The sequence below is a fragment of the Acinonyx jubatus genome, chromosome X, assembly GCF_027475565.1.
Source record: "Acinonyx jubatus isolate Ajub_Pintada_27869175 chromosome X, VMU_Ajub_asm_v1.0, whole genome shotgun sequence".
Taxonomy (NCBI): Eukaryota; Metazoa; Chordata; class Mammalia; order Carnivora; family Felidae; genus Acinonyx; species Acinonyx jubatus.
Genome location: NC_069389.1, coordinates 94,265,976 through 94,293,680, shown reverse-complemented (window position 1 = coordinate 94,293,680; position 27,705 = coordinate 94,265,976). Strand labels below are relative to the sequence as shown.

General features: G+C 43.4%; 1 protein-coding gene across 5 annotated transcripts in view; it reads right to left on the bottom strand.

Annotated features, from left to right (window-relative positions):
- Positions 1 to 27,705, bottom strand: part of DOCK11 (dedicator of cytokinesis 11) — a 195,112-nt gene that overhangs the window by 59,888 nt on the left and 107,519 nt on the right. For 3 of the 5 annotated variants that reach the window (XM_027054306.2, XM_053201592.1, XM_027054304.2), the window contains exons 25-36: positions 26,180 to 26,249; positions 25,972 to 26,097; positions 25,316 to 25,387; positions 23,871 to 24,017; positions 20,098 to 20,181; positions 19,147 to 19,258; positions 18,579 to 18,617; positions 16,745 to 16,923; positions 9,871 to 9,987; positions 7,449 to 7,524; positions 6,736 to 6,845; positions 4,594 to 4,705 (exon numbers count right to left, since the gene is read on the bottom strand). In XM_027054306.2, coding sequence (XP_026910107.1) covers positions 4,594 to 4,705; positions 6,736 to 6,845; positions 7,449 to 7,524; positions 9,871 to 9,987; positions 16,745 to 16,923; positions 18,579 to 18,617; positions 19,147 to 19,258; positions 20,098 to 20,181; positions 23,871 to 24,017; positions 25,316 to 25,387; positions 25,972 to 26,097; positions 26,180 to 26,249 — 1,244 coding nt within the window. The remainder of the gene's footprint in view (positions 1 to 4,593; positions 4,706 to 6,735; positions 6,846 to 7,448; positions 7,525 to 9,870; positions 9,988 to 16,744; positions 16,924 to 18,578; positions 18,618 to 19,146; positions 19,259 to 20,097; positions 20,182 to 23,870; positions 24,018 to 25,315; positions 25,388 to 25,971; positions 26,098 to 26,179; positions 26,250 to 27,705) is intronic. The other 2 variants (XM_027054307.2, XM_027054305.2) reach the window with 1 other exon arrangement.

Sequence of the window (27,705 nt, the reverse complement as noted above, 5' to 3'; positions counted from 1 at the left end):
GTGCACCAGATTTTCCCACCGAAAGTCTGGTGCCCCCTTTCCACCGGAACACCAGAACTTTCTGTCCAGCCGTGAGCCGCCCCTGTGCCAGCCCTGTGCCCCGAGAGAGCGTCGGAGAGGGTCTGTAAAACGGGTGAAGGCCTCATTCGTGCCGCGGCCTAGTTCTAGCCAGCAGCCCCTCCGCCATTTTGTGGGCGGTCGCGAAGGCGCTGTCAAGCCGTTGGCCCGTCTCAACCGTTTCTAAATCCCAAATCGGTGAGACATGATGCAGGGAGGGAACGCGGGGAGAGGAAACAGGGGAGGTGGCAAGAAACCTTCGGGAAAAGAGAAATTACAGCTTAGTGTATGTGATCTGTCGTCTGACGAATTTAAAAAGACCTGGCTAAGGCTCAAAGAGCTCCATGACAAAGAGCTACGCCGTTTACAGGCAAAATTAGCCAGTTTGAGGAAAGCGCGATTGGCTGACAGAAGGTGGTCGGGCTCCATAGCCAAAATTAAAGAGCTGACCGAGCAACAGAAAGTCCTCAACAGCACCATTCGTGACTTGCGAGATCAGTTAAACTCGAAAGAATGCGAGCGCTGTTTAATAAACGAGACCTACAGGAACACACTGCAGCATGAGTTTTATGGGATCCAGCAACAAAACCTTCACTTTATTATGGAGCTTACCGCAGAAAGGAATAACTTAAGAGAAGAAAACAAAAGGCTTTCTGCAAAACTGAGAATGACCGAGCAACAGCGTAACGCTTCTCTCAGTAGCGACGAGGACTTAATTCCTTGTACTCAAGCGACTCTGCCAGTTCCTTCGGACAGGGCGTTTGGTCAAGGAGCTCGGGGGCATCCGCCCATGAAATCGACACAGGAATCAGATACCGACCAGCCGAAATCCGGAGTTCAAAAGGAATCGCAAGAGAGTTCGAAGTTTCCGGTCCCGTTTTACAGTCAGGACCTCTTTGAGGTGCCAGAGACCTCTCCTGAGATGATTTCTTCTCAAGGCAGTAAGTCCACCTTAGAGAGCAGTGCCAACCCGAAGTCCCCTGAAAGTTTAATTTTAACACCTACACCCAATGTTCAAAAGGGGTATGGATTTCACGAGGGTTCGGACAATCAGGAAGAAAAGTTCGGCCAGCCAAAAAGGAAATACATCTCAACACACAGGACCTTCACACAGAAGTGCAAAAGTCGGGTGGGCTTCTGTTGGGCCCCTTCCAGTCCTTCTGCCTCAGAAAACCCACCTGTTAAATTGGTGTCTGAAACTTCAGAGGAAAATATGCCTACTTATACTAGACGTAGCATCTTTTCCTCTTTTATAGAGACAAAGGAAGATTCCCCTTTAAGTGTACCTCTTGTTGACTCTGGCGGAAAAAGTGGTGGGAAAAGAAGACTAATGGCTGGTGATGTGCAACGCGGCACTGGGTTTCCTGTAAGAGACGGCGGGAACCAGACAGCTTCCAATGAACAATCCACCGAACGATTCACTGTGAAGAACACTAACGAACCTACAGGTGCAGGGTATGGTGCCAACAAGCCTCAAGATGATACCCAAAGCGTCAGAATAAAGAGAAAAGCCAGGGTACAGTCCAAAAAAAGGGAGAAGTAACTTCCCCTCGTCCTCTCAAGAAAAATGTTTTTCTTTAACAAGAGGACAATTTTCTTGTCACTTCCGACTGTGTAACTGATTACCCCTGACTCTGATTCCGTTTCCTACCCGTGACCCTGATTCCGTTTCTTACCCGTGACCCTGATTCCATTTCTTACCCCTGAGTCTGATTCCATCTCTCAGGAAATAATATGCACAACAAGAACAAAACAAGTTGGGCAAATGACTAAGACATCAAAACGGTGAATTATTGCCAGTGAATCAAAATCAAATACAGCCACAAAGAGAGAACGACGTTCATTCTCTAGAAGTGTTCGACCTCCATATAAAAATGTAGAGGTCTACCGTCTTTTTTGTTGAACTTAAGTTGCTACTGTTTATGAATCGAAAGCCAAGAGAGGACCTCAAGAGTGTGGACTTGTGAGAGTTCAACACTTAAATGTACATAGATTGACTAAAATATTTACCAGGCAAGACAACGTAACTAGGATACATCCATTGAGAAAGATCCAGAAGCGGATTTTTTTCAGAACAGGATGAATAGGACTTTACACGTACAAAAGATAAAGAGGAGATACGACACAGACCGTATATGAGTTATGAGGAATGTGCTTTTAAACATCAAAAAGCAAGAGCAGAGGAAAGAAAAACCTAATGAACAAAGACCACAGATTTTCAACAAGCACGGTCAACGTTTACAAGAGAAGCAAGAACTATGAAGTTCTCAAGAAACAAAGCAGTTATGGTCTTACCCATGACTTTGAAAAGGCAGCCAGAAGCTCGTCACTGGCTACCAGAGCGGCGTGTGTGTGCACGTGTGCACACACATACGCCAACCAGAGTGGAGGAGAGAAGAACCAGTCATCAGTACCTCTCCCCCTCCTCCTTTTCTTCCTCCCCCTGCGCCCATCTTACTTTCCCTGGGCTGGGGTGGTATTCAACGACTTTTTTTTTTTTCTTTTTTCTTTTTTTTCTGTTGTCGTGGGTTTTTTTTTCATGTGTCTTTTGGGCCTTTTTTTTTTTTTTTTAAACATTTATTGAGAAAATTCATGTGCCATATAACACGGCCCATTTAAACAGTGCACAAGACAACAGTTTATAGTATTTTCAGAGAGATGTAAAACCATCCCCCCAGGGTTAGAATATCGTCATTACCCCCCTGAACAGAAGCCCCGCACACAGCCGCAGTCACTATCCGCACATGCCCACTTTCTGCCTTGCAGGACAACAAAAACAGGGAGCTGTGGCTGTAGTTGTTTAACCGATCCATTATCTCTTAGAATGAAATACCGCCAGCATTGAAAATGATCTCCCTTTATTGATTTCTTTACCAAAACAAGGGAAGACATCCTATATAGTCTCAGTATAATCTTTGATTTTTATTCTAAATCGTATAGTCTTAGAACTTAAGGATTATAGTTGTTTTGCTATTTGATTAATATATTCTAGTATTTGTTATTAGTATCTAGCTATTTTTAGGATTACTTATTTACTTACTTACTTAACCATTTTGAGAGAGAGCAGGTAGGGGAGGAGCATAGAGAAGAGGACACAGGATCCGAAGTGGGCGCTGTGCTGACATCGAGAGCCCTATGCGGGGCTCAAACTCATGAACCGTGAGATCCTAATGTGAACCGAAGTCCGATGCTTAACCGATTGAGCCACCCAGGTGCCCGTGCCCCATATCTAGCTATTTTTATTAATGCTTTATTTATTTATGTTTTGAGCATGAGAGAACGCGAGCAGGGGCGGGGCAGAGAGGGGAACCGAGGATCTGAAGCAGAGAGCTTCAGCAGAGAGCTGTGCTGACAGCAGAGAGCCCTGTGTGGAGCTCGAATTCACAGACTGTGAGATCGTGACCTGAGTCGAAGCCAGATGCTTAACAGACTGGAGCCATCCAGGTACCCCATATCTAGTTATTATTTTTTAATGTTTGTTCAGTTTTGAGAGACAGACAGACAGAGTGTGAGTGGGAGAGGGAGACACAGAATCTGAAGCAGGTTCCAGGCTCTGAGCTGCCGGCACAGAGCCTGATGCAGGGCTCAAACTCACCATCCGTGAGATCATGACCTGAGCCGAAGTTGGACGCTTCACCAACTGAGCCACCCAGGCGCCCCTCTAGTTATTTTGTAATGTCTCTCTAGCTAGGTAGCTATCAAATTATTTCATGTTTTTATATCCTAAGTTATTATAAAAGAAGATTTAAAGTAATATTGACTAAGAATAAAGCAAAAAATAGAAAATAAGTAAGATATAATAATAATCAGAACCCAGGTGCTTTTATGTTCTTCATTCCTGCATACAGGTTTTTTAGTAAAAATACTGAGAAAAGGAAGAAGGGAAGGAATTGTGTAAATAAATGTGGTATTTTGGAATAAGATAACCTTCTGATTTTATTTCCAGAGGACATGCAGTTTATGAAAATCCTTTGGTTATCCTATCATATAAAGAACTGGTAATACCAGCAAATAATACAACAGAACACCGAGGGACAACAAAACGGAGGCTGAAAACGAACTCGACACTGTCCAGTGCGATACAGTGGTTCTGTGAAGATAACACCGGCATTCGTTCCCCTCGGAAAACCCCCTCCTGTCTTTTTGTTTGCTTCTGTGTTCCAAATCCTGGGTCAAATAAAAGCTAAAGTATTAAATATGACTTCCGCTTATTATGGTTTCCTCCTGTTTACATCGGTCATTTAACGTGTTATAAGTGCTGCCTGAAGAAACACGCTGAGCACGTCTAAAACGATGGTCTCATCTTAGAAATTAAACTTGAAATTGAAAAAAGTTAATTCAAAGAATCAAACCTGTATGGCCCAAACGATCCTATGTGAAATTAAAAATACAGCCAACACATAAAGGTCAGGGTCTCCAAAGATGTGTTTCTACGGTGCATGTATTCTGCCTACCGATGACGATCGAGTATTTGTTGCACGAACCTGGGAGGGTGAGTGGGTAGGAGAGATCGTGCTTAATCTGTTGGCAACTCACCTTCAGAAATCATTTTTACTATATACAGGTAGCACATTAAGAGGCTTCTGATTTCATACGGATCCAGTCGGTTATACTGGGACATACTGTTCCTTGCAGAGCTCTGTCGGGTCTGCAACACAAAGACAGGACTTTTGTGAAACAATATCGGTACTGTAGTTTCCCACAGCCTTGAACTCAACCATTTGCGGGCTTTTTGGTTTTGTTTGTTTGGAGGGGGTAGGAAGAGCAGAGGGAGGTGGGGAGAGGGAGAGAATCTTAAGCAGATTCTCAGCCTGACGCAGGGCTCGATCTCACGACTGTGAGATCATGGCTCAACCGACTCAGCCACCCAGGCACCCCAACTCAATAACTGCTTGTATCCGCAGTCCTGTTTGGGAAGATTCTAAACCTAAACCCCAGGTTGTTTTTTTTTTTTTTTTTTAATCATACTTAGAAGGTGCATGAGCCGAATCTTTGCTGCTACTGCGTAGAATATTAGCACTAGAAATCACCCTGCGGTCTTCACCAACAGAATAGCCATGAACACCCTGTTTTGTTCCCAGAAGTTCTGTGGGTTTTAGCAGTAGTAAAAACATTTAAATAATCAGATGTGGCTCTTCCAGGAAAAACAGCTTTTGCATGGAGGAACTTAACTAAGGCATACGGAAGCATAGAAATGCTTTCATTTGAATCTTTCAGAGTTTCTTAAAACCCACCCTACAAATAATAGGCCAGGAAACCTCTAGTTTTAAAAAAGAGCTAATAATACACGATAATTACACCAAGGAGAACCCAGTGATGCTTCAAAACTAGAACTTCTACAGAGTAGCGATGTTCCTATTATTTAATGACTTTTGTTAAAATATCAGTTGTTAAGCATGACAAGATCTGACTTGTTCGGGGATTTATATGAAGAAGAGTATTAATAATCCAAAGATTATTCACAAGTCTCTTTAACCTCTTTGTCCTTTATCTGCCTTACCTGTGACAGCGCCTGTTGACATAATTCTAAATGACGTGAAATGGGAACCTTTGTGAATAAAGTACTATTTACCCCAAGGCTCAAGGAAGTATATTCCAGTGGTTCTCAAGGGGTGGGTTCCCAGCCAGCGGCATCAGCATCACCTGGCAACTTAGAAGTACAAATTGGCAGGCCCCATCCCAGGCTGAATCAGAAATTCTGGGGGTGAGGCCCAGCCATCTGTTTTTATTAAGCCCCCCAGGTTATTCTGATGCCCACCAAGAATGCCGTGGTATAGGAGAAACATTGCTCGAATCAGAAAACCCGGGTTCAGATCTGGCCTGCCACAGCTGTGTCACGACCCCAGCTTTCATTTGTAAATTGAGTTGGAATTTATTATTATTTTTTTCATTTTATTTTTAATGTTCATTTATTTTTGAGACAGAGAGACAGAGCGTGAGTGGGGGAGGAGCAGAGAGAGGGAGACATAGAATCCAAAGCAGGCTCCAGGCTCTGAGCTGTCCGCACACAGCCCCACATGGGGCTCGAACCCACGAACCACGGGATCATGACCTGAGCTGAAGTCGGACGCTTAACCGACTGAGCCACCCAGGCGCCCTGGAATTTATTCTAAGCCTAATTTTATATGATTCTACGATCTTACATAGCAGTGTGACAAGGCTGTATTGGTCTAAAATGAGGTTTCTTCTGGTTCAAGGCAGACATATCCCAAACTTTAATGTTAGAGACTGTATTCTGATTAAGTGATGCTGGGACACTGAGATCATCAATTTGAGGACCTAATCTGTTTTGCTCCCATGTTAACGACTCTACCACGAAAGCACGAGAGGCTGAATTAACCCCGCCAGGAAGGGATTTAAATGACAAGGTGCATTCGATATTTTAAACCTGAACCTGCCCTATCTAGAACAGGTTACAGTGTGTGAGGATTCAAGGAGGTATTCAAAGTCAGAACTCTTAATGATGAATGCCTTCTCCTCCATAAACAGTTTTAAATATCCAAGTAGCAGCTGCCACAATAGGAAGGAACCACCACAACGTCCAAGAATTATTATGGGATGCTTTTCACAGGTCCAGGATAGACTACAGGAGACTCGAAAGCCTTTTACTTACATAAAAAGAAAGGCTGTCGTCGCCTAACGTATTACTAGGGTTATCCCATATATTTAGGTTCTTACGTTTTCAACAGTTCCGCTCTGATCTGGAAGTCCTGTTACTCCTTCCGGGATGAGGGAACCTCTCGAATCTTCCCTCTTAATCCCATGTCCATTTTGAAAAGCCCCATAAGCTGGAAAAAAGCCAAGTCCTTATCACCAACAGGAAGAACGGTCAAAAAACATTTTTAAAAGTAAGTACTTGGTTAATTAAAATACAGATAGATGTTAGGGAATAGATCTTGGTCATCTAAAAGGTAAAATTTCTATATTGTATCAAAATGCCCTAAGCCTAACATAGGGTGATTTTTTTTTCTTTACCTCTTGAAATACTTTACTATGTATGAAGCTACAAGAAGTTCCTTGCAAGTAATAAATGAAAGCCACACACTTTTAGAGATAATTTTACGGATAAGGAGACTTGGGCCCAGAAAAGGGAACCGTCTTGTCCCAGCTTGGAGACAGATAAGAGGATTGGAAGGCAGTGTTTTTCTCATTATCCCCTCTTCTGTCAGTCTCCCAAAGCTCCATTTTCAACAGGCTGAGATAAGGAAACTTAAACAAAAAGAGTGGCCGCCAGTGTGAGTCAGATTTGAATTAAACTTCAGTAGAGATCATGCTATGTATAGTTTTTATTATGAAATATCCCCCCCCCCAAAAAAAAAACCACCCCAGAGAAGCACAGGGTGCATTTCTAAACAGCCATGCGATGTATCATCTTTAAAGGACTGAAGTACCCGTGTCTTTGTCAGCGGTCAGACTCCCTCTATTTGTAGGTGAAGTGAAGCCGCAGGCAAACTCATCCCTGGATGCCTGTAACACAGCGTGAGAACGAGGTCATTTAAACAAACGTGCCCACGAGGAGGAGAGAAATCGGAATGAACAGAAGGAGATGGGACCCTAACTTGAAACAAAGCTCACTGTGGAAGTCCGAGTCAGGTATCGCTATTGGTATTTAGGGGACACCTCTTTATTTATTTATTTATTTATTTATTTATTTATTTATTTTAATTTTTTTTTAACGTTTATTTATTTTTGAGACAGAGAGAGACAGAGCATGAACGGGGGAGGAGGGTCAGAGAGAGGGAGACACAGAATCCGAAACAGGCTCCAGGCTCTGAGCTGTCCGCACAGAGCCCGACGCGGGGCTCGAACTCACGGACCGCGAGATCATGACCTGAGCCGAGGTCGGCCGCTTAACCGACTGAGCCACCCAGGCGCCCCTAGGGGACACCTCTTTAAAATGGGACATTAGCATACTGTGGCCAGCATGGCCTCTGGCCAGGTACTTGAACTCTGGGTGGCTGGTAAAAGCTATAACTGACTGCAGTCTAGTCTCGGTTCAGTTCTCTTCCTTGGTACCAGGGGCGATGCTGGCAGGGTGGGCGTGACCGGAAGCCCTAGGTGAGCTTGAGCCACAGAAGAAAAGAAGAGAGAAGTAAGATATTTCCCAACATCACTGTCCAATGTTGTGGCGTGAGCCTGGGCAGGAGTTACTGCGTTTGTGAAGAAAGAGCAGCCTGGAACCCAGTCACCGAAATGTGGCACCTGCACGGAGCCCATTTCCGCAATAAGCTATAGGTGATCGAGCCATCGGGGAGGCTCACGAGCAGCTTTCTCAGGAACCCAAGGCTGGCTTGACAAAGCGACTAGGACATTTGATCGGGGTGGTTTCCAAAGGCAGCTGTGAAGGACACGGTTTAACCTGCCACCGAACAAAATGACACGGCTACTGAAAGCGTGAGGGTGATCTTGGGCCATTATGGAACACGGAGCGGGGACAGGGCAGGACTTAATGGCTAAAAAGCGTACAGTTCTGGGTACTACATTTTATTTATTTCTTTATTTACCCGAAGTTTATTTATCTTTGAGGGAGAGAGAGAAAGAGTGCGCACAGGGGACGGGCTGAGAGAGAGAGAGAGGGAGAGAGAGAATCCCAAGTAGGCTCCACACTGTCAGCGCACAGCCTGATGCGGGGCTCGATCCCACGAACCGCGAGATCGTGACCTGAGCCGAAATCAGGAGTTGGACGCCCGACCAACTGACCCACCCAGGCGCCCCTGAGCACCACATTTTAATAGGGTGATCAGTAAAATGGAGCATATCCAGAAACGTGTAACCAAGATTGTAAAGGGTTTTAGAATGACACATGATGAAGTGGAGATATCTGGCCTGGAGAAAAATTTAGAAGGCACTTGTGTAAGGGGTATCATGTGGAGGTGGGAATAGATGTGTTCTACGTAACTCTAAGAATGCAAAACCAGGACAAGTAGATCAGAGAACCTTTCAGGCCTAACGTGAGAAGGACAGTTTTAATTATCACAATGGTAAAACGTTCTTTTGCCAAATGGGAGACTGACCACCCTCCAAAGTTCCTTTTAATGCTAAGATTCTAAAGGGAGAAAAAAAGCACAGACCAATTGGGCTGAGCAAACAGCAGCTCATCAAGAAGAAACGAAGGAAGGCTGTCCTGGGAAGGGAGAAGCAAAGGAATACGGTTTAACCCCTGGTGCCTAACATTTGGGAAAGGAGGAACCTTTTCATTCAGTTTTCCAGTTGAATAAATATATGAAGGCAAATAACAAATCTTAACAACCAACACTGGGTACAAGGGATTCCTGGTACTCTCTGGGACCTTGTTACTCAAAGTGGGGTCCTTGAGGGGCGCCTGGGTGGCTCAGTCGGTTGAGCGTCCGACTTCAGCTCAGGTCACGATCTCGCGGTCCATGAGTTCGAGCCCTGCATCGGGCTCTGGGCTGACGGCTCGGAGCCTGGAGCCTGCTTCCGATTCCGTGTCTCCCTCTCTCTCTGCCCCTCCCCCGTTCATGTTCTGTCTCTCTCTGTCTCAAAAATCAATAAACATTAAAAAAAAAAAAGTGGGGTCCTTGAGCCAGAGGCAGCCAAAAGGGTCTTAGAAATACACAGCCTCAAACGCCACCCCAGGCCTACTGAATTAGAATCTCTGTTATAACAAATCCCCCAGGTGATCGTAGGCACGTTAAAGTTTGAGGAGCGCTGCTCTAGAAAAAAAGTATGCAGAAGTCAAAAAATGGAATGAAGAGGGATGATGAAGACAGAGACCACAGAGCACAGGACCCCAATTCTAAACGCATTCAATAAAACAGGATAAAACATCAGCGGGAACACATTGCTACTTACAGAACTGGGCACGGCTGCACAAGGGTACATAGTGTCTCGACCAGCTAATCGCTGTATATTTTCCAAGAGCAGTCCAACAAACGGGAGGTACAACTGTGCTATTTTGGCTTGTTGGTTCTGGAAAAGAATGACCAAAAGCTTAGTAGGCAGGCAATATGCATACATCACAAATAAAGTTGGCCCCGTCTATCAGTTTTAAGGCTCAAAGGGGGCTAATATCCTCAACAAATTAGGGAAGCAGGAGTCTGTTTGTACTCACGGTCTCAAAACTAACTACCGCCGAACTTTCTTGGTATTTGGATTTACACATGATACAGAGTCAAATCACCTCCTTCAAACGTAACTACATAAAGTACAGGGCAAAAGTTTACTCTTTAAAAATTGCTTTTATGTTTATTTATGAGAGAGACAGAGCCTGAGCGGGGGAGAGGCAGAGAGAGAGAGGGAGGCACAGAATCTGAAGCTGGGGAGGGCTGAGTTTACATGAGCACAGGGATTGTGCCTGTCTCGCTCACTGCTTCAACCCCAGTGCCTGGCCAGATGAAAAGATGGTCAATACACGTTAAGCTGAATGGATGAACAAACAGAAGAAATGAAAAATAGTGAGTTACTCTATTCCTTAAAGAAACGTTTTTTTTTGTTTTGATCAAGGCAATGAAGATAATGTGATCTTGGGGGTGCCTGGGTGGCTCAGTCGGTTAAGCATCCAACTTCAGCTCAGGCCATGATCTCGAAGCTCATGAGTTCGAGCCCCACGTCGGGCTCTATGCTGACAGCTCAGAGCCTGGAGCCTACTTCGGATTCTGTGTCTCCCTCTCTCTCGGCCCCTTCCCCACTCATGTTCCATCTCTCTCTCAAAAATAAATAAACATTAAAATATATATATATATATAATGTGATCTTGGCCTCTTGAGTCAATTGGAAGACTTGGGAGATTAATATATTTGTAAATAAATATTTATTTATCCACAGGCCACTAGTAGTCTTAATGTGGTACCTCTTATAAAAATATATATATTTTATAAATGTTTATTTTTAACAGAGATAACACACGCGTTTGAGCTGGGGAGGGACAGAGAGAGAGGGAGGCAGAGGACCTGAAATGGGCTCTTTGCTGAGAGGGGACAGCCCAATGTGGGGCTCGAACCCACGAACCATGAGATCATGACCTGAGTCAAAGTCAGACGCTTGACCGGCTGAGCCACCCAGGCGCCCCTCTTATGAAAATGTATTTACTGCTTTTCTCAGCTCTAGACATTCCTCATCCAAGATGTACTCAAGTCAGCAAAAACTGTGGTTGCAACGGCATAAAAGTTGCCCTCCGCATTTCATGACTTTGGGACATCTGTCTGGAGACTTAGGTAAGGCCTCGAGGGCTCAGTAGTCAACCTACGGAATACAGAGTAACAGTATCTCATGGTTCCTTGAGTTTGAACAATGTTGCATATTGTTCATTATTTCTGGGAACCTGTCCCAGACCATGCTGATGTGCACGGAGGTTTGAGAACCAATGATCTAGTCCAAGTGCAGTCCAAGACAGGAACGGCCCTTACCCGCATCCCTGACAAATGGTTAACTTTTACACTTGTCCTTAAACACACCAGCCTCTTCCTGGCTTCTGTCAGAAAGGCCGTTTAGCTGATTTAGTCCTTGTAAGTTCTACCCGCTAGGTATAGCTCTGCCCTTTGGAGCGACAAAGAGTAAGGATGCTTCCACTCTTACATGGCAACTCTCTAAGCATTTAAAGACTGTTACCCCGAAATCATTTCGTTCATCCTTGGCATGGCCAAATGGCCCTAGTTACTTTCCTTTATTACTTTTTTATTAAGTTTTTTCTTTTTATTTGGAGAGAGAAAGGGAGAGAGAGAGAGAGAGAGAGAGAGAGAGAGAGAGAGAGAGAGAGAATCCTAAGCAGGTTCCGCCCTGTCAGCACAGAGCCTGACAAGGGGACTCGAAATCACGAACCGGGAGATCATGACCTGAGCTGAAGTCAGATGCTTGACTGACTGAGGAGCCACCCAGGCGCCCCTCCTTCATTCTTCACATAACTTTGGTCTCAAGATTTTTCACCATCATGATCACTCTTTTTTGGCAGTTCCCTAGTTTTTCAGTGTCCCACTTTGGATCTGACAGGTAGTACGGTCTAGTGGCTAAGAGCATAGATTGTGGATTTAACATTTTTTAAATGTTTTATTGTTTATTTTTGAGAGAGAGAGAGAGAGAGAGAGAGACAGAGACAGAGACAGAGCGCCAGCAGGGGAGGGGCAGAGAGAGAGAGGGAGACACAGAATCAGAAGCAGGCTCCGGGCTCTGGGCTGTCAGCACAGGGCCCGATGCGGGGCTTGAACTCAAGAACCATGAGATCGTGACCTGAGTCGAAGTTGGACACTTAACTGACTGAGCCACCCAGGGGGCCCCAGACTGTGGATTTTAGACAGATGTGAATTCCAGGTCTCCTGTTCCTAGGCTGTGATCAAGTCACTGAACCACAGTTTTCTCTTTGGTAAAATGGGGATAATAATATTAATTCATGAGGTATTTAACACACTGTCTGACACGCAGCAAGTCCTCAGTAAATTTCAGCTGCTATTATTATAGCTTCTAGATGCGAGTCCACTTTGGTTGGATAGTGAGTGATCACTAGGGAAGGAGACACTACAATTCTCTCAGGGGAACAGGAACACAGGGAAACGTACAGTCAGTGTAAAACATATTAAGCCTTGCCCTCACAAAAGACAAAAAAAACTACCTAAGAATCTAGCACTAGAAGATGGTTTAAAGTAAGGTGTTATCCAGGGGCGCCTGGCTGGCTCAGTTGGTGGAAAGTGAGACTCCTGATCTCGGGGTTGTGAGTTCAAGGCCCACGTTGGGTGTGGAGCCTACTTAAAAAAGAAATAAAATAAGGTATATCCATCCATTTGGTGGAATAACATGCAGGTTTTTTAAGACTCTTCAGGATGTATTATTAAATAAAAAAAGAAAAACGCATAATGGCTTCCAATTATACATACACACATATATACATATACATATATGCCTGTGCATGCACAAAGCAGAACTATGTAGATAAAACTGGCAACAGTAGCTACTGCTGGAGAGATGAACTGGGGCATGGGGATAAGGAATGGAGAGAAGCATTTTGATTTTTTTAACCATGTACATTGATTACTTAAAAAAAGGTGGGGGGGGGTGGGGGAGGAGGGAGTACAGCAAAACAATCTGCCCACAGCTCAGGTAGGCACTGCAATCCTCTTAGGTGTCAGCATCATTTGCAGTGGGTACAGGAACAGATACAAATGTCAATCATTGGACGTTTTTGTTCTGAGTAGGAAAGAGGTCTCGTAGTAATTATAACAAGTTACCAGATCTCCCAACGCCGTTTACGAGTAGCACAGAATAGGGACCAGTGACATCTTGAAAATTTCACTGGAGGAGAGGAAGAGGAGTAGCAAGTATGACAAGGGGACCTCAAAGCAGCCTTTCCGTTGGAAGCATTTTTTTTTTCCTTGACTGCGTATTTATTCGGGCTCACTTTGGGAGACCCCCCCCCAAAATTATGGGAGCCTACGGGCGCCTGGGTGGCTCATTTGGTTGAGCATCTGACTCTTCATTTTGGCTCAGGTCATGATCTCGAGGTCCATGAGATCAAGCCCCACGTCAGGCTCTGTGCTGACAGAGCAGAGCCTGCTTGGGACTCTCTCTCTCTCTCTCTGCTCACACACACACACACACACACACACACACACACACACACTTAAAAAAATTATGGGAGCCTAACGCTTCCCCCTCTATCTTCACCTTGGCATCATCATTAATGGTGAATACGTTTTACTTGAATGTCTTTGACAAATGACCCCTGACTCAGGCCACCCGTGAATTCTTTGGACCCAACAGAGAAAGGAACTGAAGCTTTGGCTAACCAGGCCCATGAAGCAAAGTTCTACTGGAGAGGATTTCATAGTCTTTTAATAGCTGTTTAAAGCCTTTGAACACAGAGAAGAGGGCTTTAGAAGCTCCTGAAAGGGTAATGAGCTTAGCATTTCAACCTTTCCCCTCCTCCAAAACCTCAAATACTCAAAGGGGCATAGTGCTGAACTTACTTACAGGTAACAATAGTTACGTGTGTATGTGTGTACGTATACTGTTCTCAGAATTTTAAAAAGGAAATAATGTGCAAATAGGTGACAGAGAGTATTTAAAATCCCACGTCGAGGTAAGACGCAAGTGATATCCCATGTTCCTTCACTTTCATCTGAAGAGGTAGGGGTAAATATGACACAGCTTCCTGCTCCTGGGAGGGGAAGTTTATCTTGTACTTTTCCCACGAATCCTTTGAAATCATGGCTAAAGACCTTTTCTTCCACACTGCACAAGATTCTCTTCTGTACTACTAGGCATCAGCAGCAGGGGTAACTGGCAGTTTTAAAGGCTTGACAAAGTCTGGGTGGAATGGCTGACGTTTGAGAGATCTGTCCGTTTAGATGCATTCTCCTGGTTAACTCGCGTGACGTCAACATGAACATTCACGAAGAAAGAAAATGGCACAAGATGGAGTGAAGTGTACTAAGTGGGCAGATGTTACTATATAGTTATAAGGTGCCCCAAACCAACGCAAACCACAGTAACAAACCACATCTTAAAGCCGAGTTTAAACCTACTTTAAGATAGAATCTAAATTTACTTTCAGATAGAATCACATAAAGAGAATTAGCAAAATCGATAGGAAACAAACAAACAAACAAACAAAAAAACCTTTGTAATTAAAGAAGTTTAAGTGGAACGGAGCCGGCAGGCATTTTCTGTTATTTACTTATTTTTTTCAGTTTATTCATTTTGAGAGCGAGACCGAACAAGCAAGCGCATGCACAAGCGGGGGAGGGGCAGAGAGAAGGAGAGACAGAATCCCAAGCAGGCTCTGTGCTGATGGCGCAGATATGGGGCTGGAACTCACGAACTGTGAGACAGTGACCTGAGCCAAGATCAAGAGTCGCAGGCTGAACTGACCGAGCCGCCCAGGCGCCCCAGGCATTTTCTGTTTATTAAGAACAAATGGGAATACTGTAGAAAAAGAATAAGCCCTATCTCCGAGGCAGCGTTCCAAAGTGATTATAATAATAAATGATTTCCTAACTTTTATTTGTATTTGAACGTGAAAACAAAGGGACATGTTATTATTTTATTTAAAAAAATGGTTTTTTTAAAAATTTTTACTTATTTATTTAATTTTATTCAAATTCTCATTAGTTGACATACGCTGCAATATTGGTTTCAGGACTCGAATTCAGTGTTTCACCGCTTCCATACAACACCCAGGGCTCATCACAGCCCTCCTTAATACCTATCACCCATTTAGCCCATCCCCCACTCACCTCCCTACGTCAACCCTCGGTTTGTTCTCTATCATTAAGAACCTCTTGTGGTCTGTTTCCCTCTCTTCTCTTCCCCCCTCTTCCCCTATGTTCATCTGTTTTGATCTTAAATTCCACATGTGAGTAAAATCATATAGTATTTGGCTTTCTCTCATTGACTTGTTTAGCTTAGCATAATACATTCTAGCTCCATCATTGAAAATGGCAGTGGGACAAATTATCAATCACGAAACAGTAGGATGTTACCTTGAGGCATTTGATTCCAGGTATGTAAGTTAGGTCACTCTAAATCCATAGAGTTCGCACTCTACTTAAGAAAAATGTCTTTTAATGTTTATTTATTTTTGAGGAAGAGAGACAGAGCATGAGAGGGGGAGACAGAAGCCGAAGCAGGCTCCAGGCTCTGAGCCGTCAGCACAGAGCCCGAGGCGGGGCTCGAACTCAGACTGCGAGATCATGACCTGAGCCGAAGTCGGACACTTAAGCGACTGAGCCACCCAGGCACCCCTGCAACCTACTTTTTTAAGCCCATAGGGTTTAATGGTAATAAGAGCGGAGAATACTTGTTAAAGGTACAGCCAACAGCAACTACAGCTATGGCCTTCACACATAGACAAGGTGTAGTGTATATATAAGGTTTATAGCCACATCCACATTTTTTCAGTGAGAAAAATCTTCATTGTCCATACTTCATATTTGACATAGTTAACATGTCTTACTACTAATCATTTAATCCATAATATAACCGACTTGAGCACATATATTAAGTTATATATTTGAAAGAACGCACGTGGCCATAACCGTGTATGATTTTTTAAAAATCATTAGTTTACGTACCAATCATAAGCAGTTATGTTGTTCATGAAGCAGTTATGTTGTTCTTTATACACGATTTGAGAAACCAATGTTTTTCTCCAATAGTTAACTGAACGGTACTTTATTTTATTTTTATGTATTTATTTTTTGCAGTAGGCTCCACGCCCCCCTGGGGGGCTCAATAGGTTTGGCATCCGACTTCGGCTCAGGTCATGATCTTGCCGTTTGTGAGTTCGAGCCCCGCGTCGGGCTCGGTGCTGACAGCTCAGAGCCTGGAGCCTGCTTCGGATTCTGTGTCTCTCTCTCTCTGCCCCTCTCCCGTTCACGCTCTGTCTCTCTCTCTCTCTCTCTCTCAAAACTAAACAAACATTAAAAAATTAAAGACAGAACAAAAAAAGGAGGACCCACACACCAATGTGGGGATTGAACTCAAAAGCCTGAGATCAAGAGTGGCATGGTCTACTGACTGAGCCAGCCAGGCAACCTCCTAATGAACAGGATTTTTATTTTTATTTATTTATTTTTTTTTGAACAGTATTTTTAAAACCTAACCATACTGAGACAAATCTTACTTACAAAAGTAAGTTCGCCAATGCTCATATTACGTTCCTTACTGAAGACTCCATCTTTAATGTAATTATCTCAGCAGAAATTGACTAATGCGATACTGATTATACGGACATCCTTACCTTGTGCTGGTATCTAGTGTCAAATGCATGTTTTATCAAAAGATTCTTTATGACAGAGATAGCTGTATATCTGATCTCGTAATTGTCTTGCAGAGCAATGGAGGTTTCCCTCAGAAGTAAACCGACCAAGAAGTGATGCTTGCAATATTCATCTGATAAACTGTATTCAAGATTTGAATCTGCAGCACAATGAAATTTAAAGCCCGTTTACAAAAACAGTAATTACTTTAACATTAAAATACTGCGTTTATTACTTAGCAAACACGTGGTCATGCTCGCAAGAGCTATAATTTTGCCATTAACAAACGTGAACAATTCTTTTGTCATACAGAAGGAGCATGCAAAATTTTTACAAGACAGGCGCACTCATAATTAGGGTATGTGATAGCCTTAATGATCACGTCAGTGGGTAAGAGAGTCCCTAGATTTCTTTGTCCTACATTCTGTTGAACTCCTAGGAATCTTAAGATAGAACCCAGAATGAAAGAATCCCATATTTGGCAATGTCTTAACACATTTCTTTCGATCTGAAGAGCTTTAGTTACAACTACAAATTGGACCGACTCCATACAACAATGCTTGAATTACTGATCTGTTCACACTTGTCAAAAGTAGGAAAAAGAAGGCAAAGACAACTGAATCATTCTAATGGGATTAACTATCGACTATTCTAGTAGATGTTCCATCCCGGCCTGGACGCATGTCAACCCCCCTTCATCAGCAAATACAGACCTTTGATTTCATAAAATCACTTCGAACTAGGTCTTTCGCTCCCTTTTGGACCTCAGTCCATTTTAAATCCCCGCTGCCCATATCTTGGTTGGGACTTGCCTTATAACTACTCACAAGGGATCGTGATCAAGTTTAGCAATTTCTACGGTAGACTTTTACAATCTGTATTTCCTCTCCTCTACCCTACCCCTGACTTGAATGAGGCCATAAAGCTGAAGGATAGGTTTTCTATTTTTTTTTTTTTTTTTTTTTTTTTTTTGGCCTCCTCTTTAGCAGTTAATATAATGCTATGTATTCAGTTAGGACATAGTAAGTGCTGTGAGTAGTCAGATTCAATCCTAAATCCTGATGATCCGTCCACCCCTTCTGTTCTCGGACTTCCTCATAGCTACCAATAAATCACAGGGAAGTATTCGAGCCACACATGCTCAGAATCTAACACGGGAGTGGTTGAACGGGGATGCTTGGTTTCTTAAATATGTTGCCTTCATTTACGCTGGCTAGAATTCAATGACTGAAACCACTGCTCAGCAGCTACTCCCCTGGAGACCAAGGCAGCTGATTTTCTTCTTGCCATTGGTCACCCTCTTTTGTGAACCCCCACCACTTTCTACACACGAGGGCCAAGAATAACTGAGCAGGCGGGGGGGGGGCTTTATGTGGGGAGATTTTGCAAAGGCAGTAGGTTTTTCACTTCAGTGCTTTGAATAAATCCAATCAGGTAGTTTCATCCACGCCTTCAAAACTGTCACCAAGCAGTCATTAGACAGGGTCGGAGAGGAGGGAGGGAAGCCTGGGACAGAGGGCACTGGCTCAAAGAATAGATACACCCTCCGGTCCCCTTGCTGGCTTGAGCAGGAACTTGTTTGCAAGCAATCGGTGTTCAAGCTTATTTTAAGAGGAAACAAATATACTGCCTCATACACCACCTCCTAGGTTTTCTAAGTACGTTAGCTTAAAGCCTCACTGTGTGTGGCTAGGGAGAATGTGAATAAGCAAACAAAGCACCCCCCCCCCCCCCCCCGTCCATCTTAAGCCATTCATCAAATCAATGGTTTTTCAAGACAGTTAACTACTTTAGAGTGAACCGAGTTAAACCTACCTACTGAAGTCAAACGGTCCACCGCAAATGAAAAAAAATCTAATTAATATATGAAAAGAAAAGGGACAAATAAAAAACATAGTAACATAAGAATTGTGCTACACAACAAAGCATTCAATAAAACTAGCAACGGAGATAACATTTAATACATACATATTACGATTCCACTCTGCCTTTATACGTTCCTTGCAGTGGAAATGCATTCATATGGGTTTTTTTCTTAATTTAGTCTCATTTAAGAGTCCAAACACTACTACAGAAAGCAATTTGACTAGTATCTGACATCTGTGTTTAAGCAGCGATCTATGTAATACACCTGATCTCTCCACACTATGAATACTATCACTGACGCTATGAAGAAAATGCAGATACTGTAAATGAACATATCTTCACGTAGCTAACAATTCTGACGTTACCTTTAAATTCACAGGTTTACCTAGAAAACATTACACTATGCTAGCACTAGCCAAAAAAGAAGAAAAGAAAAGAAAAGAAAAGAAAAGAAAAGAAAAGAAAAGAAAAGAAAAGAAAAACACGTTCTCAAGTGATGGAAAATGCAAACACGTACCTTGCACTCGCTGGAGTTTCGGTTTGGCAAATGCCATTGGCAAATTCAGAGGAATGTAATGCTCATGGTTGCAAATTGTTTGCAAAAATTCAAACTTGTATTCAGCCAGAACCTAAAGGGAAAGAAATTATACACGAACTCCTGTTTAGTTGACACGTACTATTTTAATAACGAAACACAGAGCGTTAGTTTCCAAAACGGAAGTGTTCAGTGGTTTAAGTATACCTTGAGATGTGGCCTACGTAGGAAAGAGTTAACACAGCAGGCCCAAGGCTGCTCGCCTTAAAAAAAAAAAAAAAAAAAAAAAAAAATGCCTGCTTGCAAGGTTGGTTGCAGGCTGGCATTTGGGAAATTGGATTTTGAAATGCTCCCTACATGATAAGGTCGTGCCTTCTCTGCCAGCCTGCTCTATTTGTACAAACAATGTGATTTATTGCTTTCTTTTCCTTTCCTGACTCTGGAAGGTTGACCAGTCTCCAATATGTGACCAGCCCCCAAGAGAAAAAACTTGAACTCCAAGTCTCAACTGGGCTTCCCTGAACAGAAATGTGGCACGCACGCGGCTGCGTTTTCAAGGCTGGAGAGACTCCGTGTGACCTTCACAGGAGGGAAGGCACTCGGGAAGCCTGCATGAGAATTGCCAAGGACTCCACTTGGGTTTTGATCTTACTGTTCCAGCTAAGCAGCCTTACTGCGTCACTCTAATGAATGTCAGCCGTGACTAAGACCGCCCTAAGTATATGTTGAGTCCCGTGAGTCTTTCTAGTTAACCACGGAGCGTGTGGGTGGTCTTGGGGACTCCCAAAACACCATCCAATATCCCCTGCGTTGAGGTACAGATATCCGCAAAGTACAAAAACAAAGAGCAGTTCCAAACCCTCCAGAGAATAAATGTCACTCTTGGTCTCAAGCTCTAATGTCTGACAGCTGTTATACGTCCTTATAACTTACCTTAGGATCTTTGGGGCTGAATCCAGATATATAGTCATTTATCAAATTGAAAACAAATCCTCTATCCATTAGTGTCAAACAGCGCTATAGAAACCAAAACAAAATGAACAGTGACGTAATTCTAGAAGTCTGTCATGATAAAAGGCAAGTGATTGATTGTTGGAATTGGGTCCCAACTGTACAATTTTCTTATATATGTAAGTATTTCCATATATGTGTGTGTACGTACATATACATACATGCACAAATGCATATACTTTATATACATATATATGCATGTATACACACAAATACATATGCTATACACATACACATATATACATAATCTATTGAGCTACAGGGACTCATTTTGGTCAATCTGAAAAGCTCTAAGTGAAGTATATGGTGGTCAGCTAGCGATGAAAAGTGGGGTTTGGCTATGTAAACATTTCAGACCCAAAGAGAAGGTTCTCTCTGTGTTCCGTGAAGTCTTGGCCTATTAAAACATCCTTCCTCTGTGGAGAAAGAGGAACCCTTTTGCACTGCTGGTGGGAATGCAAACTGGTGCAGCCACTCTGGAAAACAGTATGGAGGGTCCTCAAAAAACTAAAAATAGAACCACCCTACGACCCAGCAATTGCACTAACTAGGTATTTATCCAAGGGATACAGGTGTGCTGTTTCGAAGGGGCACATGCACCCCCATGTTTATAGCAGCACTATCGACAATAGCCAAAGTATGGAAAGAACCCAAATGTCCATCGACGGGTGGATGAATGGATAAAGAAGATGTGGTATCTATATACAATGGAATATCACTCAACTACAAAAATGAATGAAATCTTGCCATTTGCAATGACGTGGGTGGAACTAGAATGTATTACGCTAAGCGGAAGAAGTCAGGCAGAGAAAGACAAATATCATATGACTTCACTCACGTGGAATTTAAGAAACAAAACAGATGAACATAGGGGAAGGGAAGGAAAAATAAGATAAAAAACAGAGAAGGAGGCAAACCTCTTAAATACAGAGAACAAACTGAGGGCTGCTGGAGGGGAGGTGGGTGGGGAATGGGCTGGGTGGGTGATGGGCACTAAGGAGGGCACCTGTTGGGATGAGCACTGGGTGTTGTCTGTAAGTGAGGAATCACGAAGTTCTACTCCTGAAGCCATTATGACCCTATATGTTACCTAACTTGGGTTTACAAACAACATCCTTCCTCCGTGACAGGCCTAATAGCTGTTCACACTTGCCTGCGGGTCATTCTGCTAGTTGCTATCATGCCAGGCCTGGCTAGTAACTCCAGCACTCTTCTGCCGAATCCTACCCATTCCTCAATGTCCCGGGGAAATCCCATCCTCCTTAGCCACCCCGGCCCACAAGCCCCTTGAAGCATTTATATTCTACGCTAGCTTGTTTTGTACTCATTATTTCCCTACGATTTTACCTACATAGGACAACAGGAAGACTCTCTTTCTTTTTATGTTCTCCCTAGTGCCTAGCCTATTCCTGTGAAACAGAAGGAACCCACTCTGTTTGCACCTCATTTCTCACTGTGCTTGCGACAGTGTTCTAGAGAAATACGAACGTGAATATGACATGGTCTTCACCCCCGTCCAGGGGTAAAGACAGACAAGATAAATAATTAAAATACAGCACAGTAAGACGCAGCACAGGGGCATGTAAAGGACGGGTGAACAACAAAAAATCTTTGGTCTTGCTCCATTGCATACAGATCAAAACCAAAACTCCTTAGCCTTCCATCCTAAACTCTCTGCCGCACAAGGCTTGCTCATCCCTAAACAATTCTGGAACACGCGTATCTCTCCGTCTTTGCTCGTGGACCCTCCTCTACATGCAACACCTTCAACTCTTCTAGAAGAACTTTTCTTCTCGGCCCTGGTCATAGTTCCTGGTCATAAACCCTCCTGTCCCGGTCTTGCTACTATAGTTTGTTTCTATTTTCCAAGTAACAGTCATCACACTTTACCTTGAATACGTATTAGAAATGTGATTTCAGGGGCGCCTGGGTGGCTCAGTCGGTTAAGCGTCCGACTTCGGCTCAGGTGATGATCTCACAGTCCGTGAGTTCGAGCCCCACGTCAGGCTCCGTGCTGACAGCTCAGAGCCTGGAGCCTGCTTCGGATTCTGTGTCTCCCTCTCTCTCTCTCTCTCTCTCTCTCTCTCTCTCAAAAATAAACATTAAAAGATTCTTTCTCCCTTTCTCTCTCTCTCCCTCTGCCACTCTCTCTCTCTCTCTCTAAAATAAAAAAATAAATAACAAATAATAAAATAAAATAAAATAAAAAGAAATGTGACTTCTGAGACAGCCTCTTGTCTCTGAATCTTCACAGAGAAGACAGGCAAATGGTGACTCAAATAAAGTAAATACAGCTATGACATCAACTGTGTTCTATTTATTCCCTTTACATAGTAGCTTTCAAGTTTAAACCCCATGGGAGAAACTGAGAGTTTACATTTCAAATAGCGTCCTCCTTAATTTACTTAAGATTTTTTTTTAATGTTTTATTTATTTTTGAGACAGAGAGAGACAGAGCATGAACGGGGAGGGGCAGAGAGAGAGGGAGACACAGCATCGGAAGCAGGCTCCAGGCTCTGAGCCATCAGCCCAGAGCCCGACGCGGGGCTCGAACTCACGGACCGCGAGATCGTGACCTGAGCTGAAGTCGGACGCTCGACCGACTGAGCCACCCAGGCGCCCCAATTTACTTTAAAATGATAGGTGGGGACGCCTGGGTGGCTCAGTCGGTCGAGCGTCCGACTCTTGATTTCGGCTCAGGTCATGATCTCAAGGTTCGTGACGCTGAGCCCCGTGTTGGGCTCTGCACAGACAGTGCGAAGCCTGCTGGGGATTCTCTCTTTCTCTCTCTCTCTGCCCCTTCCCTGACTCGTGCTGTCTTTCTCTCTCTCAAAATAAGTAAACATTTAAAAAAAAATGGAAAACAAGGGTACGTCAGACACGAAAACTGCTTGGATGGAGTCTCGACCGTGAGGTTCTTTACGTGAGGCTGAGATATGAGGAAGGGCTGGGAGAAGATGGGTAGTAGAAAGGAGCAAGCAAACACTAAGCGCATTTACAAACCCGTGCCCCTTCTCTGCAACAACTCAAATATTGTCACCCACTTTATAGAACAATTACATTCTAGCACTGCTCTTTACGTACCAAAAAACTAGAACTACGATAAACCAGAACAGTGATAAATGCGTGGTTCTTCATCCATATAGGAGCTTCTGGTATCTCTCAAACAAAATCATCTCGCTGACCGAAATGAACAATCTTCCCTCACGTGGATTAATAACATGTAGACTGCGGTTACATCAGCAAACAGGTTGCTTTCGTTCCAGAGTTGCAAACTCAAAGGCCGACAGGGGTCAGAGAAGTGATTTAAATGCATAAAGAGTCAAGGGTATACTAAGGAGTGGTGGGGCCTGTGGCAACCTAGAAAGTACATGCCTCGCCTAAAGGCACTTAAATTAATATATTTGAAAAAACATCCCGTGAAACAAGCAAAACATGCCTTCTGGCTAAGCCACCCCTGTATGGGACCTCTGATTTAATTAATTAGGCATTTCAGTGTGTGTGTGGGGGGGGGGGGGAGGGATCAAACCTGGCTGTTTTACTAAACTGATGGATGAATTCAGTCAAAAGTTTCTCCCGCATTTTACAAAGACCTAGCTGAGTCTCTAGAAAGTGGGTAGTTTTCTCCTTTGGCTTTAAAAGACCATATTGGTGGCGAATATCTCCTTACCATGTTCTGGCTGCCTTTAACTCACCTTCAGGAAGCTAGCCAAACTATAATTGACATTTCTGGACTCATCGGGAATCTCGGCATAGCGAATAGTCACATGCGGAATTATCGCAAGAAGCAATGAATGTAAGACATGATGATATGCCTCTGGAAATCTCTGGCCTCTGGGAAGCTTAAATCAAACAGACATAGCAAAGAGTCAGAGCTGCAAAAGGTTTAAATCAATTGCTATTTTTATTTTCAAACACATGCCAGATATAAATGTGGCTTTTCTTAACTGGAGTATAACTTTTCTCCCAACTTAAAGATGACATCACTAGTTCAACATACACTTCAGATCCTTAGAGGAACTATAATGAACTGACTGAAATCATCAACAAACCAACTTTGGGGGCGCCCGGGCGGCTCAGTCGGTTGGGCGTCTGACTTCAGCTCAGGCCATGATCTCACGATCCGTGAGTTCAGGTCCCGCATCAGGCTCTGTGCTGACGGCTCAGAGCCTGGAGCCTGCTTTGGATTCTGCGTCTCCCTCTCTCTCTCTCTGCTCCTCCCCCACTCATGCTCTGTCCCTCTTACTCTCAAAAATGAGTAAACGTTAAAAAAAATTTTTTTTAAGAATAAAAAAAAAACAACTTTGGAATTATGTTCCTGAGATCTACCCACATCCCAGATTTTCATCCCAGATTTTTTTCCTGACACACAATTTCAGCAAACCCATTCTGTGAAAAGTCTGACGAAAACGGTAAATAGGTGAATATTTACATTTCACAAATCTCGACTCTGTAATTGCTAGAACTAAGAAAATTTCTTTGTACTTTTATGAGAATCTAAAAATACAACTCAACCTATATGCCACATTCCAGAAACACATCTATTACAGAAGGTGTTTTGAACGTCATACATGCGTCAGACCTTTCTAAGAGGTGATTTCTGATCTGGTACTTGGTCTCCAAATGAATGTTTCAACATAGACATTTCTAAGCTACAAGATAACAGGCAAGCTTCAAAGAAAATGCATTTTACATGGCAAATAACAAAAAGGAAAGAATGCATGTGAACAAGCCTCTGAGGACTTTGAAAATGTATGAACTGTCAGACCTCAGATTCATGCAATACATCCATTGGTGTTTGGTTTTGGTTTGTTTTCTTAGGCAAAATTGACAAAGTCAAGGGCTAAGAGCCCTTCGGTACAAGAGGATCTGTGCATCATTGCTACCTGTGAACAGGATTAGCCTTCTTTGCCTATGCTAAATATTATCCTTGGGGCACCTGAATGGCTACGTCTGTTACATGTCTGACTCTTGGTTTCGGCTCAGGTCATGATCTCATGGTTCATGGGATCAAACCCCACGTCAGGCCCTGAGCTGACTCTCTCTCTCCCTCTCCCTCTCTCTCTACCCCTGCCTTGCTCGTGCACTCTGTCAAAATAAATAAATATTTTCAAACATAGATTATTCTTAGCCTACTTACCTTAATTTTATTCTCTTCCAACAAGTATGTGGCCATAGACTTTGCAATAATTTCAAAAAAAAACCACGAGTACTAAAATAAACCAACAAATACATAAAATCAATTTTTAATAGTTACCCAAATCCTGAAGCTCAGCAAAGTTCGACAAATCAGTATGGACCTTATCTCTGAACTTTAACATTTTAAAGTGATCGCAATTCACCATCAAAGTTGCACAAGGTAATATTGTACCACCTCAGCGCCAGCCGGTGAGGTGCAAAGGGCATGCGGTGGGAATGTTTGCCGTGTGGGGAGGGGCATCTTATCACAGACTTTATTTGGATTTGCTTACACATGGTGCTGAGAGGAAACCAACTTTTAGTCTGTCTTATGATTGCTCTTAAATTCTCTACAGATGGGGCACCTGGGTGGCTCGGTTGAGCGTCCAACTTTGGCTCAGATCAGGATCTCGGGGTTCGTGAGTTCGACCCCACATCGGACTCTGTGCTGATAGCGTGGAGCCTGCTTGGGATTCTCTCTGTCACCCTCTCTGCCCCTCCCCTGCTCTCTCTCTCAAAAATAAACAAACACTAAAAAAAAGTGGGGGGGGGAGGGTCACATGAGCAAATGACGAAAAGACTAGAACCGAAATGGTTCCTTGTGTCCTGGTTCCTTACCTTTAGCAGTTTGTTTATCGACAAAAAGTCAGCAGACTGTTTCAACACTGCAATCATCGTAGTGGCCAGAGTTTCATGTATCAGCTGGGCCTGAGGCGCGTTCGGTTTTTCGGGTCGGAAGCTATACTACAAATGAAGGAAAATACAGCCCTAAGTCAGAATCCTCACATAAAATACACTGCTCCCAGAGAAAGCTTATTCCACAAACCTTGATGAAGGATCTTAAATAATTATCCAAGCCTTCTTCATGGCACTTTGAAACGATATGTAAGAGAACCCTGCAAACACATTCACAGAAATCAGCATGTGAGTTACCACAGTTGGAGTATCTAACCCCCCAAATACCCCCACACTGCCTGAAGAATTCAAAGTCAGAGGATTGCATAGGATGTCCTAAGATGGTCCGACCAAGATTTCGGCATCGAACTTGCTTGGGGCCTTGCACAACATTTCCTGGGTCAAAACAAGGGCATTGTAGTTGGGCAACCCAGATGCCTCGCTTCTGTTCTGCACGCGTTTCAAGCATGGTCATAGCTTCTATACAGTAGAAGACCTCGGGTGCCGTAAATATTGAAATCCCCTCCAGGGAGTAAAAGGAAAGGAAGAGAAAGATGGAAAGCACGGCAACAGATGGGGAAAAAGGAAGAGAGAGACCAGACAGGTGTAATGGCAGGACCTGGGGTGAGAAGTAAATATAAAATCCATATACGAGACTAGCAGTGGTTCTCAAACTTTATCGTGCATCAGAATCACCTAGAGGGCACATTGCTCAGCCCCTCTTGCAGAGTTTCTGACTTTGTAGCTCTGGGGTGAAGTTCAACGATGAGCGGTATTTGTTGTTTGTTTGTTTGTTTTTTGTTTTCCCCTAACCTCCCAGGTGATACTGATGGTGCTGGTGCGGGAGCCATATTGGACAACCACTGGACTAGAATAATGCTTCTTAAGTTTTCAAGCAAACTAGCCCCAACAGCAGAGCAAAGCAAACGGTGTGCAGGGCCGTAGCTTAAGACCCGCTGGGACAGGTCGTGGCAACGGCAGAAGCAGCAAAGCCAGAAACATCCAGCACTGAGCTCTCAATTCTTTGGAGTATCCTATTTTCGTTTCAAAATTCAGTGCATTTTCCATTCAACTCTACCACAGATCCTTGTTTGTTTCTATAAAAAAATAATAATCCTTTATCCTTTTCAGTAAAAATTCATGGTTCAGGGCGACTCTGTCCAACATGAGAGCCACTAGCCACTTGTGGCTATTTAATTAAAATGAACTACAGTTACAAATTCAGTTCCTCAAACAGATGAACATAGGGGAAGGGGCGAGGGAAGAGGAGAGAGGGAAATAAACTATAAGAGACTCTTAAATATAGAGAACAAACTGAGGGTTGACGGAGGGAGGTGGGCGGGCGATGGGCTAGATGGGTGACGGGCATTAAGGAGGACACTTGTTGGAATGAGCACTGGGTATTGTATGTAAGTGATGAATCACTGAATTGTACTCCTGAGACCAATATTATACTGCATGTTAACTAAATGTAAATTAAAGAAAACTCAGTTCCTCAGTTACGCTAGCCACATTTCGAGTGCTCAGTAGCTAAATGGCTAATGGCTACCATATTGGACAGCACACATGTAGAACAACTCCATGACTGGAGAAAGTTCTATCGGACAACGCTGGTCTAGGGCAATGGTTCTCAAACTCTGTTGCATTATGGAATCACCTAGAAAACTTTAAAAAAAA